Here is a 16,190-nt window from a genome sequence, read left to right as displayed (position 1 = left end):
GTATCTGCAGTATCATCACCATCGCGTATGATTATCATAACGTGCCACAAGTGAGAGCACACCAATCTTCACTCTCCCCTAACCCACACCCACAGATTTAACTGATGTTCAGTCAAAGAAGGGCCCAAAAATGGGAAACACCTTCACAGTGAAAATACAAATCCAGACTGAATAGAGTCTGACTACTCTTGAAAGCTTTGTATTGTAAAAGCCCGTCTGCTGTTCGAGCGCGGGCAGGAAATCTGGTTTCAATTTGTTTAATGTCGTCTGAGATATGGGTGTCTTATTCTGGTAAACGTAGTGGGAGGCCTATAAGTAGAGGGAACTAGGGGAAGAATTGGGAAAATACCTTTGATCAGGTAACAATTTCACTCCTCTGCATGTCACCAACAACGGGTTGACTGGAAACTCTGACAGTGACTGTACAGATTGTCTCAGAAGATACTATTTAAAAAAAAAAGAACAACTAATGATAAGACTGATAATATTAGGTTCATTGGGTCATGTATACGAAAAAGTAGAAGCAATTATTTCACTGAACAAGACTTAAAAAACCAGGCTTGAAGAGTCGTAAAATTCCCTTTGGCTATCATGTAACTCAACCACCAGACTCAGAGATAAGCTCAGAGGCAAGACGAAAGACATTTAAAAATAAAGTCATAAATTTAATATCAAACAAATATTTATGAACTAATTTTATTTATTAACTAATAAAGTTATCCTGCTTTCTCCTGTAAATTAGGGCAACCCTTCAGTTTATTTTGGTTTCAAACCAGAAAAACACAACAAGAAGTGCCAACATTGAAGTCTGGTGGCATTCCCCCTGAGTTTTCCAAATCCAATTTGACAGGCAAAGACATGCGCATGACATGCATGAGAGTGGAAACTAATGGGTTTCATGGGACCATCCAGTCAGCCTTGTATTATAATGGATGCCAGAGTTTGGACGGTGACAATAGAAAGACCACCATGGTCAGGTTCCTGCAGGTTATCTTTTGTATGTTTTTAAAAGAACACCTGACCTAACCTCTACTCCTCTGTCCCCTCCAGATCAAGGACCATATTCAGTCCTTCTAAACGGAGCTAAAAGCTCCTCGCTAAGACACCCTTCTTAAGAGCTATTCACAAAGCTGCTGAGAACAACTTTTACTGAGGAACTGAGAGAACTCTTACACTACAAGAATAGGTGGGGTTGACCTCAATCAATTTTGTATTTAAACAAGTTTTATTTTTCCAATACAGTGATGTGAAAAGGTGCAATGCCAGAGGCAGCTGACTGATTCTAGGTTTATGGACTCATACATCTAAATTCTCACAAATTTAAGAGCCAGTAGTTACTCTTAGACTAAAAACTTAGGAGTCCTAAAGTTAGGACTGACCCACCTAACTGAGGCTTTCCACACTCGGCCAGTTAGAAGCTATTTTTAGCCTTAGGATGTTTTCATTTTAATGTTCCTCCACTTTGATTTAGACAAGTCCACATCAGATGATGGAAGGCTTCCTTCTAACTTCAAATATTTATCAGGTTCTTTGATCAAACTCGCCCAATGTTAATAAGTCATGTTTTAACACTCAAGTATACAAAGGAATTTCTGCAACACTGCGGACTCTTCGTTGTTGTATTTTGTATAAAAATTTGCAGTACCTTTTTATTCCGAATTCAAACAACATCAAAAGAAATGGTTTTCCCTAAAGTGCTTTAGCAGAAATCGGATCTCAGAGGGATGGACTGAGAAAAGATCCCTCTCCACTTTTTTCTGGTATGTCAGATTAACCCATCAGCTTTTCCCATCTGCCTGTCACTCATGGCAGCACAATGAGGCTGTAGCCAGACTGGGGTCATTAAAAAACCATCAACAAAGCAACAGACCCCTAGGGACTGCCAGGGGCAGCCTAATCTGGACCCCTGTACCAACCCAATGGGTGGTCCCCCCCTCCCTCTTTCTCTCTCTTCCTCTCTCTCTCTCTCTCTCTCTCTCTCTCTCTCTCTGGGAAGGTGAAATATGTGCAACATAGTAGGTGAGTGATGTGGATGGGACCATCAGTGACACACAACCATGCATGTTCAAATGCACCCAGAATCCACACATTTTTTTTTTTATATATACACACACCCAGATCGCATTTTTTGTCAATGACTTATTAACAAGCCAACACGTTGCTTGGTGAGAAAAGCAAATTCATCACAAAAAGAGAAGTTCAACAATGCTGGTAAATCATCAGCAGAAAGAACAAGAGTGCTACTTTCAGTTAGAGACATTGGAAAGAAAAAGAGGAGTGAGGGACTGTTTTTGACGACTTTATGCAAATGCTCACTTCAGCTATCTTGTCATTCTAGAAGTGCTAAATGAATCACTTTGAAAGTGAGAGAGAAGTGTCTTGTTCGCTTAAGCAACAGCAGTTCTCCAAAGCCCATCTGTCTGCCAGTAACGGTGGCATTAGGTGACTAAATAAGTAACTGCTGGTCTGTTGGGCAAAGGGGAAGATCCTCTTAAACAGTGTGTGTATTTGTGTACATGTGTGCTGCAAAACAGTGTAGATTATCTGCTTTTATTAGCAACAGGAAACACTGAATGGATGAATGGAGACTGTGTGTGTGTGTGCATGTGTGTGTGTGTGTGTGTGTGTGTGTGTGTGTGTTTGTGTGCGTGTGCGCATGTGTGTATGTATATGTGTGTGTGTGTTGGACTGATAGGGGGATTCCAGACACAGGAACATTCATCTGGAACCGAAGATCCCGTGCTCACGTTGCAGCGCTCCACTGCTGCGCATGCATGCAGTAACGCACGCATACTCTTTCTCTTTCACATGCACACACACACACATGCACACACACATCTCATTTTTGTGGCCCAATCTCTATAACCGAGGAAGGAAATAAGTGTGTGAGTTTGTGTGCAAACAGATTCACATGTTAAGTGCCTCTGTGTGTGCGAGTAGTTTCGGGGACTTGATATATGTCACTCAAAACTAAAGGTGAATTCCCCGTAAGTATTCATCCCTCGACAAAATGTGCCCTCGCCTAGTCATAAATAAAGTCTAAAATCTACTCACAGAACAAAACCTCCTGTGAAACCACACTTGTACTGAATATTTCGTAATTCTATATAAATTTTAGGGTTAGGTATGACTTCCTCTGAGAGTCAGCTGTGTATTATCAGAATGATAAATTATAGACATTAACCGAGAAAATACTTATCTTAATCATAGAAATTACCCTTGATAATGATATTGAGAAATTAGTGGTTGGGGCTTGGACTACAATCACACATTACTCAAAGAGAAAAAAGTCAGTGCCACAGCTGACAACAATCTCTCCTGACATTTAGAACAGATATTTATCAGTATTTTCTTATAACTGCTATCTGATAATAGTGACAATCACTTTATCAGTAACCGCATCTTCACAACATCAGTGATCAAAAATCGAAATAAATTCCAATTAAAATTTGTATTCATTACTGGTTCTACTGAACAGACTTTACGTTTTCCTCTGATGTGTTGCTTGGCTTGGCTTCCTGAGATCTAAAAGTCATCTATTGTTCATATAATGACTGTGAAATAATAAGCATAATATAGGTATAATAAATATAAATTAAGAATACATTTTTGAAAATAGCCCATTATAGCTACTTTTATCTGTGCGCCAAGAAATAAAAACATGTCAAAGGCTGAATGAGCTACCTTAGTGAAATGCTGCTATATTGCAAAAAGCTAAGATGAAGCCATGGAACAAAATGTTGTAGTTCACTTATGTTTAATTAGTGCAATAAAGAAATCTGAAGTAAATAACATGGCTTCTTTTTGTGTGTGGTAGGGTGTCGAGGGTTTCATTGCTGCTGGATTTCATGTTGTCACCAGCACCTGAGTTGCTGTATGCAGAGTAATAGGTTTTTAACGTGACTCTCAATGAACCAGATTTACCATGACTTAAACTGCTTTATGTTATGGTTTTCAAATTTGCCATCTTTAAGAAATCCGTCACAGAGCACAAGTCTTTATGTAGTGAGACACACACAGTATGTAGGTCATTTCCAGTTGATACGAAGGGAGGAGCACCTGCTCGTGTCCAGTAGCCCGGCTGCTCATCTCTTGTTGAGCAGTGGCAACAGCATGGACGCGTGTGCCAGTCTATTCTGATGCTGAGAGAAGAATAAGTTTTTGCGTTCTTTCCCACAGGATGTTTATATTTACTGTAGCTGGGCAGATGCTGCACAGCTGGATGAGAGACTATATTCTCCTGAGTGTTGCTAACTTGGAGCCATCAGCTACAACCCCTGATCTGAGCTCCCATGTTATTCTGATGCCTCATCTGCCGATTGAGTAACATTAACCTATTTACACTGTTGTATTTATATTGTATTGGGCTGCTTATTGGGTAACTCTAGAAAGTAGGTCAATCACTCCTGGCTAACACCAAGTATTTAATATTTGTCTCTTACACTCCTCATGCTATTTACACTTTCGTCAGTTTGATTGCACCTCTGTCTTGTCTAGTATCACACTCAGACACCTCCAAAGTGAAACAAACCAAAAGCACAAATTATTCATCAAAAACAAATGAACCTGATAGGTTGGGACTGGTCAGGTTGATCGGTGAAGGAGTTAAAAGGCATACATGCATGTGTCCGTGTGAATGTGGAACAGAAGACAAAACCCTCTCTTGGCAAATAAAGGCTTATTAATAAAAAAAAAAAAAAAAAAAAAAAAAAAAAAAAAAAAAAAAAAAAAGGTGGTGGGGCTTTGGGCGGGCCCCCTTTATTTTTCCCCCCTTGGGAAAAAAAATTTTTTTAAAAAAAAAAAAAAAAAAAAAAAAAAAAAAAAAAAAAAAAAAAAAAAAGGTATGGAGCTACTGAGCTGGCTACCTTAATCTTGAAGGTCTCATCTCTCCTTATTTCAAGCTCTTCCAAAGACTCCTTTCAGTCTCTCTCTATATTATCTGGTCATCAGAGCCCAGAGCTCAACAGTTGAACATCAAAGCACCGACATTGGGAAGGGAGGGGTGTCTGTCTCTCCTCGTCTGTTCCATCCCTGTCTGCGACAACCACTGAGGGATTCCTGAGACAGGCCGCGGGGGCCCTTGGCTCTCACTTTACACAGAGAAACCCTATCATTTGGCCCAGTGCTGCAGAGCTACCCGCTGATGCCCTGTAAGTGCCCGCTACATCACATTAGACCCTTTTCATCTAATTCTCTGGAGATGGGAGGGTTCAAGGCGGTGTGTTTCTGTGTGTGTGTGTGTCTCGATTAAGAAGTCATGATGAGAATGATGCTGTCAGTGTTGCAGTACTGTAAAAATCTGAAAAGCAGACACAATGTGCACACCAGAGTACACTTTCTAGGTCAGTTAGACTTGAATAAAAGTAAGAGGCAACCCATTGGTAATAGAGTCAAAAATCAAAGTGTGCTTACAGTGGTTATTTAAAAAAGTATCTAGATTGCTCAATTATATGCTGCCTCCTGTCTGTTAAAAAAATGCTCAAAGACTTATATGAGTATGTTACAGCAAAATGATATTCCAGCAAGAGATATGCCGGTTATGCTGACAAAGAGATTTGGAAACTGACACTTAAATAGCTGACAAGCATGAAGGAGTGTATTTAATATTCACCAAAGTAGACAGGTGCAGAGGAACTCCACTTGTACCAGGTCAAAAACTTCACATAACGTCATCACCCTCCATTTATTTGATCATGTAATATTCCCCTGTCCAAGTCTATTTGTGTCTGTGACCCAGTTAAAACATCCTGCGACCCACTTTTGGTTCATCTTTTGTGAAACCATGGGCTCGCAGTATTTGGGAATGTTTGTTTTGAGAACTCTGTTGCAAGAAACTATTGAATGAGTCCCACTGTGTTCAGATGTACGAACAACATAACTCACCACGGAGGTGAGCGCCATCTGGAAGCTGTAGATGCGGGCTAGGCCAAAGTCGGCCAGTTTGATCTGTCCTCCGCTGGTGACCAGGATGTTCTGGGGCTTCAGGTCACGGTGGACCACGCGGTGTGAATGCAGGAAGTCCAGCCCCTGGAGCAGCTGGTACATCATATCCTGTATGACAATAAGGCGGAAGGAAGAGACAAGGAGAGAAAGACAGTGGACAGGGACACAAAATTATTACAGTGAAGTGAAAATGAGGATGATTTAAGTTTGAAGATATTACGGTCAAGGTTAAAGGTCATGATAAGATGACAGTAATGAGTGTGAGACTGAGCAAACGGCACAGACCAGATGGTTTCAGTTCGATCAGATTTTTCATATGGTGGCTGTGAATGATTAAAATTGACCTGATGAATTTAATTTCCTACAAAGTTCTGCCTTAATTGTCCTTACAAAATGTCAAAGACAGATGGTTTCATGACCTTGCACCTCTACAGCAACATTTGAATTTGAATTAATTCCTCAGCTAAACCAGGCAACAAAAGGCCTGAATGGGACCTGTAGGAGAAGTTAAGTAGAATGGCTGAGACATTGGGGTAGGGAGGGAGTTAACCAGACGAGGCCTGTGTCTTTTCTTGTTGACTGTGGCAGATGTTTGATAACTGACACACATGCACACACACACACACAAATGGTAGAGGCAGAGAGAGGCCCTGCTCTGTACAAGCATGGATCTCTGTTTCTCAGCAGCTGTCCTGCTTGAGTTAATTGGCGTTGGCTCTCTTTTTATGCCCAAAAGCTGACCTCAGAAATGGCCATAGGCACTGCATCCATGACAAACTAACAAAAGTAAACTGGTGCGAACAGGAATGAACTATGTCGAAACCAGCTTAGACTTGTTCTTTTCAAACCGAATTTCTCTCAAACAGGTCTTGCACCTGTAAACAAATAACAAGTTATTACAAGGAATTGTGGCTAGGTGTTTTTGGCAGAGCTATGACAGACTGTTTGATCAAATAACATCTAGGGACTATTTCAGGTGAAGACCTAATAACATACAAAAATGATTTAAAAACGTTAAATCTCAACAATCATTTAGTCTCTTTGAAAACCAACCGTGTTAAAGGGAACAATGCGGAGATGAAAGAGAAAAGAGATGTTAGTGAAGTGAAATACCGTGATGCTGGGAGTGCTGCACCCTTGACCATACACCCCCCTCCAAAATACACACACACTCTCTTCTATACACACACACATGCCCCCTACACACACCCCCAAAACCCTCCGCCAAGACCTCACAAGTGACATGGACCTGAGCCCGCAGCTCTATTCACTTGCCGACCAGCTGGTGAGTGAGTCAAAGGGGTCTGCACACTCAAGCAGAAAACATTAGCAAACGGCGCGGGGCTGGCTGCTGTGCTGGTCATAGTGGAGGAGACGGGGCGCCCCCCCCCCCCCCCCCACAGCACTGTAGAGATGGGGACTGATGTGTGTGCGCGCATGTATACACACACACAAACTGAATGTCCCCCTGGGGTTGTGTTAATGTAACATGTGCATCTAAATTTATGTGCGTGTGTATGTGCGTGTGTATGTGCGTGTGTATGTGCGTGTGCGTGTGCGTGTGTGTTTGTGTGTAGCATGCACATGTGTGGGTGCCCTCTGACCAAGGGCAGGCAGGATGCATAAACAGACCTTCCTTTCTACATCTCCATCCAGCCATGACCTAGCGAGTGGGGCAGCAGACAGACAGGGCCATAGGACAGAGGCAGGCAGTTGGTTATTTTGTGTGTGTGTGTGTATTGAGGGTGGCTGACACAATAGCATGCCCCCCCCCCTCCATCAGTTCCTCTCTGCTTTAAATAGCCATTTCACCGTGCTTCCTTTCAGAAGCATTTCCTAGTAAACACTAATTATCTCAGAAGTGTGACTCTTGGACAAACACACAAACAATCTTGGCCCCTTGGCCTGAGTGCCATCTTCTCTGCTGTATCAATTACCCTCACAGCGGAGAACCACAAAATATGTCAACTATTTTAAACAGCATAACTTGCAGCACAGCCTGTGGGAAATCAAACATTTGGAAATTAAAATAGTCAAATACTGCCTCAAAGTTTAAGACCACATGTGACACAGAGTGCAAACGTGATCCACCTCACACACAAACAACACAAAGCTGACTCCAGCAGCAAAGAAACTCACAAGAGTTGCTCAACACACAACTGTCTTCGACTGGCAACACCTCAACCAAAAAACCCCACAAACAACTTGGCCAGGAGGAAACAAAAATCACACAAAAAGGCAACAGATCTGACCCTGAAAAAACAGGAGGACCAAGAAAAAAAGTAGTCAGCCCTCTGCAAGATGCAGTCAAAACATGGCTTTCTGAGTGCGCCTCCCTTTCTAATGCAAATGTACCAGAGGCAGCCATATTGTTTATTGTAGCTAGGCACAATATGGGACATCTGCCGGTTAGCGTTAGTGTAATTCCCTCCCCATGCTTCATTAACCTCCCCCTTTATGGGCCCACAGAATGGAGTTGTGGAAGCTTGGACGATGGCGACAGAGAAGGGTGGGTGAGACCCAAGCGCTGGCCCGGCTGAGGAGCACTGAGGCTGGGGCAGCCTGGCTGCTTGATGTCCTTCCAGCTCATTTGATTCCTGGAGGAGGGCCTCTTTCATCAATGACCATGTGGTGGGTCTTGAGTCTGAGTAAGGCTGAGTGGGTGGTGGAGGGTGGGGGACTGAAGTGGACAGGCTGGGCCAGGGTGGGGTGTCTGGTGCTGGGGGTAGATAGGTTTTGAGGAAAAGTATGCCTGTTCTTTTTGGTTTAGGGTCTTTGGCCGAGGATGAATGTTTTACCTTGGTTTAGGGCATTCAAGGGTAACACTGAGGAGTTACGCATTTAATCAGATGGCTAGAGGGATTGTTGGACATAATCTGGTGTCATCTGGTATACCCAGGGGCAGATGAAGTTATTGGGGGGGGGGGGTTACTGTGCAATATCCACTGTCCTAGAAATAACAGGGGATGGTGCCTGGGTCATCTTGTCACTCCTTCATTGTCCTTTTGTCCCCTCAAGGCTCCAGCTGTATGGATGTTAGGAGAAAGCAAAGGAAGGAGGTGTGCCTTAAGGGGTCAGTATGCTTTAAACAAAGTCCTTGTTGGATTGTTGGACAGCGTCGGAAAACTCTCCCAAACTTTTCCAATGTCAGAATTGTGCCGGTGTGTGGGGGTGGGGGGCTGGGGGGGTTAATGTCCAGTTTTTGGACTTTCAAAAGAAAACCCTACACGCAAGCTGATTTGGTTCGGACCTCTATCCTGAGCTCTTTCTTCCTTCTTCACAAACTACTTCCTACAGTAAAATCGAGTGCGACACCACTGTTGCCTTTGAGGAGAGAGACTGTCCAAAAGTGTGCAGTGTTATCCCCATTTTAATGAATATTGTGTCTCACCACTTTCTATGACGGCAGGCTTTTCACTACGCCCTTGAGTGTGGCCATTTGGAACAGCTGTAAATGCTTTTGCCAACAGATGTGGTCGAACGATACAACATATGAACTAGTTCATTTCAAGCATACCACCGCCTTTACGCCACCACAAAAAGTAGTTCAACCGAAGATCTCATGTTCCAACACAAGGTATATCTGTGACTTAAGACTACAGCTAATGATTACTTCCTTCCAATAATCCATTAGTTATCATTAATCCACTGGTTAATGACTCATTGGGAGCTGGAAGCAGTGAAGCAGCCATTTATCAAGCCAAATGCCCAATAACCAATTGATCAATTTATCAATCACGAAAAATAATTATGAATGGTTTTCAAATGCATACCTAACGAACAACTACCAATAAACTATTTAGTGCCAGTGTATGAATATTCAACAGTCAAAAAGCAAATAGTGAATAATAACATACATATGCAGTTATAGGTTGTCATGTAAATCTTCTACTTTCATCTTCTTCTACTGCAGTAGAACGTAAACATTTGAGGTGTAACAACACACCTACAGAAACTACAGTAGCACATAATGTATCAGATTCAGTGAAAAACCCTGGGAAAGCCTCAGGTGGGATCTACCTTACTCGTCTACGCTTGCACAGCATCCCGCCGACATTATGGCCCGACACAAAACTTTTAAGCATAAACCCAGGCCTGGGGTGAAAACCAACGGTTACTCTAGCTTCCACAACTTCTCTGTTTCAAATATGACACTTTAAACTCTGAGGCCTCTCTGTCCAAAAATAGAGATATAGGCCTCCAGTACTGTCCACGATGTATCTACAGACCTTGGGGTGAAACACGATAGAGATTTTTAAAAGGGATTTGTGTGGGAAAGATTAAAATAAAAGAAGACAGTTACAGAGGGAAGGAGCTGCCAACACATCCACTTCCGACCTCTTGGCAAAGTGTAAGTGGATACTTGGTGGATTTATTTAATGAATTGGAGAAACTGATAGTGGTGTTGAGTTTGAATGTGTTGTACCTTCAGTAGAATGGCTGACACAGAGGACAATTGTGAAAGACAATTGTTGGCATCAAATTGAGTACTCTTGGTTTTTTTTAAACACAAGGGAAGATTTTTTAAATCTAGTCTCACTCTCTCTCTCTTACACACACACACACCATCTGTAATACATTGTAAATCTGGAGAGAGAGGGTAAAGTGAAAATAGAGAAGGCATGGAGTCTCTAATTTGGAGCCCATCTGCCACATGTGCTGCCCTTCAAAATGCCCTGGTACCTCTGATGTTGGAGGGAGCCGCACTCTGTCCTCCATGTCTCCGGCCGAAGGAGCTCACTCAGTGCCATACAGACACGTTGCGGTCATGCAATGTTCATGCATCAGAGGATTAGCAAATAGCTTCCTTCATATTTCAATTGGAAACTGAAATTAATATTTCAAATTGAGTTCTTGCATCTTTTGAAATGTGTTGAGGAATATTATTAATGTATTCATCCCTTATGTTTTTATATGACACAAAGAAATGTCACTTACACTAACCATTAAAGACACAGTTAATAGTATTTGTCTTCCCAAGTACCTCTAGAAAACAATAGCAATGGTTACCTTGATGGTCTCGGGTGGTACTCCGGGGTCAGGGGCCTTCTCCAGGTAGGTGGTCAGGTCCTGATCCACGTGCTCAAAGACCAAAGTGAGTTTGGTTTCTCTGTCAGTTCGAGAGACCGTGCACACATCAAACAACCTAGAACAGGAGGAACAGGTGGAGGAGATCAATATAATTGATTTCATGTGCTGAAAATGCTGCAACAAAGCTTCTGACTACAGGATCATATCTTGACCTTCTTCATTGGTGACCTGGTCTTTCATATAAAGGATATGAACATTATTATATAAGTCAAATAGAAATAAACGTCATCTGAAATCACTCCCTCATTCAGTCAATCAATATTCCCTTCATGATAAACATTGAATAGTTCAGACATACTGTGTAAATCATCACTATTTTGGACCCTCAATGACATGTGCAATGTTACAATCTAGAAAACAGTGAGTGATTTCAGACAAAGAAATAGACATATCAAACACATGTGTAACTAATGACAATATTGACTCTCAAGAAAACAAAGTGCAATGGTCAAGGTTACTGTTTAAACCTGACTAGTCAAAATGTCTTATTAAGTAAAGAGTCTAGGATCTTGATGCACCAAAGATATGAGGACACAAAACACACACTATCTTAGGCTAAAAGCCTGAGTCAGGGCTCCTACAACAAACCTGCAGCAGGAGGTAGACACACTTTAAGATCATTATAATCTCCTGCAAGTTGTACTGATATCACTCTTTTCATGTTACTCTGAAAAAGTCCCCTAGTTCCGTGCTTAGCTTTTGAAGATTCAAGACCATCAAGCTCCAAACCCCAGTGTTTATGGTTGTGTTTCACTAGGCAACTAACTAAGGCCAAGAATCCAGATTATGTCGGCAGAACTGCCAAGGCAGGCTTTAGTGAAAAGCTGAAAAAAACCTATCCAGTATGTCCTCTTCAAAGAGCTGGGGACCACAAGCAGCATTCCTCAACCGGCACTATGACAACTCCTGATGCTCTATGGGAAGTCGAGTGGGGCAAAGGCAGCATCTTTCATCAGGACAACAGAGGAGAAGAAGGGATCCTTGATGGATCTTCATCAGACACATGTGCTGTCAGTCATGGGTTACCAAGTAATGGATTACTGTAATCACATTACCTTTAAGGTATAGTAGTATTATCTTTAATTGCATGTGAAGGAGGCAATGACGGTGTAAAGTTTAAATCTGTAGGCTACGAAACATAAAAGGGCTCATTTTGTCTCTCATTACTTAGACTTGGCCTTAACCTATACATGTACCGAGGAATATCTTACTAAATTTACAACCTTCAATACAAAGAGTGATGGAATTAGAGGAAATAATGAAATTTAAGAGACTTAACTACATGATCGTTGCTGCAAATATGAATTCATAGTGATCCTACTCAATGCCACATCAATGCTTTCAATGCATGTGCTGCTATAATTCAAACTAGCTAATCGACATAAGCTGTTTAAAATTGAAGCATGGAAAGAAATGACTAAATCTCTCCGGAAACTCTTTCATTCCTATCCAACGAGGCATCATGTGTCTATGCCAACACCCTTGTAATCAGTGGACTTGGAAATGCTGGAGTCAGAATGGTGAGTGAGAGGCGATTCGTTCAAGGTATTAGTGCTGTGCATGATGTCACAGAATAGACGGCGTCCTCCTCTTGAAGCGCTGGGGTTAAACGCCCCTCACTGCTCGATTGTTGGGCTACAATGGGGGCTCTCAGCAGACACTGAACATATGGAATGAATAATGGGCCTCATTACAAACATCCAGGGGTTGCCTGGAGTCACACAGAAGGCCCACAATGCACTCTTCCTGGCCTGAGCTGCTTGGCAATGCTGCATGGCTAAACTGGAGGATAGTGCGGTTCCTACTGATGGTTCAGTGCGTTTGACAGTTTGCAATCTTGCACCGATTTATTGCAACAAATGCTACTGCATATTCTCTAAACGCATGCTCTCACAGTAGTGCACAAACTAAATTTAACAACTAAATAAAACTGACCAAAGACAACTTTAATACTCACTGATGTAATTGTCTTCAAGTGAGTACAAAACCCATTGTGATCCCTTCAAGAGAAAACCATAACCATTATTCTCCACTATTCATTTATACACTGGGGAATTATTGTTAAAGGCACAAGGGCACTAGCCATGTTTCTGAAACATCCATTTAGAACTTCCCCTTCAATCCCAAAGCACTCAATATTCCATAATAAAACAAGTACCAAGGTCAGACCTTGACTAGTGCCAACATATGACGCAGTATCTGACTACTGACCTCTCAGTGAACAATTCATTACAAAACTGAAAGAAAATGGCCTCTGTGTGCAGAGCGGAGGGGAACTATAAATACTGGGCTATATGCAACTTGTCTGTAAAATGGTTATATTCAGTAAATCCAGACTGACTTTCAGTAACTGAGCAAGGAGAGCGTTAACGTCTTGCTCATGGGCACTTTGACAGCATAAATGTGGATTGATGAGAATACACTAGCATGGAATATATGTATATTTATAAAATGCATCAAGCCCGTGACATGTTTTGTTTTTAATTAGTTGTATAGTCATTTAATGGTCTACTGATTATATACAGATAGAAATGTTTAGAAATCATGGTTAGTTGCATCCCAAGTGCTCTTACAACTTTCCTTGGGTGATGTCATGACACCTGAGTAGATTCAATTTACATAAAGTCTGTAAAAAGCTCATGAGTGAACTTTCAGTTCAGAATATTTCATCACAGATACTGAATATTCTAAATAATGTAAGCTATAAAGATCTTGCACAAAGGCTAAGGCTAAATCATTAGGAATGCCACCTTTTATACATTCCAAGCTAATATGTGTTCATCAACTCATCTGCCCTGTCAGCGTGCTCTTGAGCAAGACAGACTACCTAAAAACACTACCTGATCAGAATTTAGATTTTTCTTTTTATCTAATCCTATATTTAAACAGGTAGCCTCACTAACATCATGATATCTTTTTTCAAGCCTTTTCATGCATTAAAATATACATATTTAAAATATGCACACACTGCTCCACTTCACAGAGCAGCGACCTTTCTCAGGGAAAAGGGGGGATAGTAAGCTACCAGTTTGGAAGGATGTCTCGTGTCTTGTGTTTATTAGGCAGAGTGGACTTATTTTCTTTTTCTTTTAGAGATATGTGCATGACATGGATCAGTGCGACTGGTTCTGACCAATGATCATGAATAAAAGGCGGGGCTTCAAACTAGACAGGAATCTAACAAAGTAGACAACAATGACAACGGTGAAATTCGTGGTGTGACAGGTGTGCACCTCCTGTCTGCTAATATTGGCAGCAACCAGCTAGCCTAGTTATTGTGCAACCAACATTTTCATATTGTCAGCAGAAAACTGTCAAAGAGAGAGACTTCTGCTACAAATACAGTGGACAAGTATGAATGCAGGCTTACCCTTAAAGGTCATATGAGGCAGCACTGTTGCCACCAGAGACCATCAAAAAGGAAGTGGAGTGTCTATGTCTCATACACACAATTTCTCTCACTCTGTGCATCTCTCCCTCTCCCCCACTCTCTTTGATACATGCAAACACACACATGCATACACACACACAAACACACTGGTCTGCCCACCTCTCCCCCTCACTTACCTGACAACATTGGGGTGCTCAAAGGCTTCAAGCTGCCTCAGTACTGCCACCTCCCGGATGGTGGAGAGAGGCATCCCTTCTTCCTCCGTCTGGACTCGAACTCTTTTAAGGGCTACAAAGCGTCCCCCGTTCTTCAAATCTCTTGCCTTGTACACTTTCCCATAAGCGCCTTCTCCAATCTCGGCCACAGGCTCATATTGAGTACCAATACTTTCTTTGTCCATATTTGCAGATTTTTTTTCTCCTCTCTTGTTGAAAATATTGCGGGGAATCCCGGCGAGGGTGACGAGCCAGAGAGTTTCTCACAAAGGCATATTCACAGAAAAAAGTTGGCACATGCAATGCCTAGATGACAGGGAGACACAGATGGAGGAAGACACCATCTTTGTCAGATATGGTCAAACTGTGCTCCAGGTAGGCAATAACAGGACTGTCATGTTTTATTCCGATTATCAACACAAGAGCAGCGTTGCGCCCCAACGTCCACTCCTCCTCCTATTACGCACAGCAACTCATGTCCTCCTACCACTAACACAAAGTAATGTAAAATAATTCAAATTAACCACTTTTTCGCCCCTTTTTAAAGCTAGCTTTGCATTAAATAAGCTGTCTCGCGCGTTGAAAATTTCACTCCACATGCAGGGTTGCTGGAGTTATGTTCATGTGGGCTGTCTTACTGTTAAAAGGAAATTAAACAAGAAGATTTAAAGAGAACACGCATAAAATAGAGCACAAACATTACCCACCAAGCTGTTTCAGGTTAGTAAAATGACCAACTAACTGCTTACCCTGTCCTGTTTTATCAAAGTTTATGTTTGAGGCGACCAAAACTTGGCGAGCACGTGGCTGTCTGATTGCATTGTCTGAACTTCCTACACCAAAGGTCCATTTAAAACCCCGTAAAACTCGCCTTTCAAGCCTCAAATCGTTGTAAATGTATGAAACAATTTAGGAGTTGAGTTTAGAGGGTGTTTTCATTAGCTTGGATGGCTTCCTCTAATTTATTCTAATGTAATTGTGCATGGAGTCAAACAGCCAAATTAAAATAAAATACTAACAAATCAGGGAATTGCACATTTCGGGTTTTAAAATATCATTGGGCTGTAAAGCAAAATTTGCAGCCTCATAAAGACATGTTTGGTATCAAATTCTGCACAAATATATCCCCCACTTTTTGTGTTTACCTCTTTTTATGTTGTCAGTAAAATGTCGTAACGTCGGCATGTCCGATAAAAATGCTGAGGAGGCATTCACGTCTCGGATAAGATGTCCTGCATCAAACGCATCCCTGTCCACTGTCCTCCATGCGGGGGCCACACAGGTAGTTGGACGGTGCAGGCGCTAACCCCCCATCCCTTAGACTGCACCAGCCCGGGCAGAGCCACTCAAACAAGGGGGGAGGAGGAGGAGGAGGAGGAGGTGGTGGTGGTGGTGGTGGTGGAGGAGGAGGGCTGTACTCAACACACACACTCTCACTGCAACTTTGTGTGTAGGGGGTGTGGAGGGGAAGGGGGTGTAGGATGGGGGGGGGCATAGGACAAAGGCAAACGCGTGATATAGCCCTCCAAAACCACGCTCTTCTTTGGATT

General features: G+C 42.1%; 1 protein-coding gene across 2 annotated transcripts in view; it reads right to left on the bottom strand.

Annotated features, from left to right (window-relative positions):
- The window catches only part of cdk6 (cyclin dependent kinase 6), a 35,065-nt gene extending 19,100 nt beyond the window's left edge, over positions 1-15,965 (bottom strand). Inside the window, exons 1-4 of one of the 2 annotated variants that reach the window (XM_022747012.1) lie at positions 15,786-15,965; positions 14,602-14,946; positions 10,954-11,089; positions 5,884-6,051 (exon numbers count right to left, since the gene is read on the bottom strand). In XM_022747012.1, the coding sequence (XP_022602733.1) occupies positions 5,884-6,051; positions 10,954-11,089; positions 14,602-14,825 (528 nt within the window). In that variant the 5' untranslated portion in view covers positions 14,826-14,946; positions 15,786-15,965. Of the gene's footprint in view, positions 1-5,883; positions 6,052-10,953; positions 11,090-14,601; positions 14,947-15,389; positions 15,513-15,785 lie in introns of those variants that run through there. The other variant, XM_022747013.1, reaches the window with a different exon arrangement.
- Between the last annotated feature and the right edge of the window lie 225 nt (positions 15,966-16,190).

This window comes from Seriola dumerili, unplaced genomic scaffold, assembly GCF_002260705.1.
Source record: "Seriola dumerili isolate Sdu_G_001 unplaced genomic scaffold, Sdu_1.0 BDQW01000110.1, whole genome shotgun sequence".
In the NCBI taxonomy this organism is placed as follows: Eukaryota; Metazoa; Chordata; class Actinopteri; order Carangiformes; family Carangidae; genus Seriola; species Seriola dumerili.
This window is presented reverse-complemented; position numbering and strand designations above follow the sequence as displayed.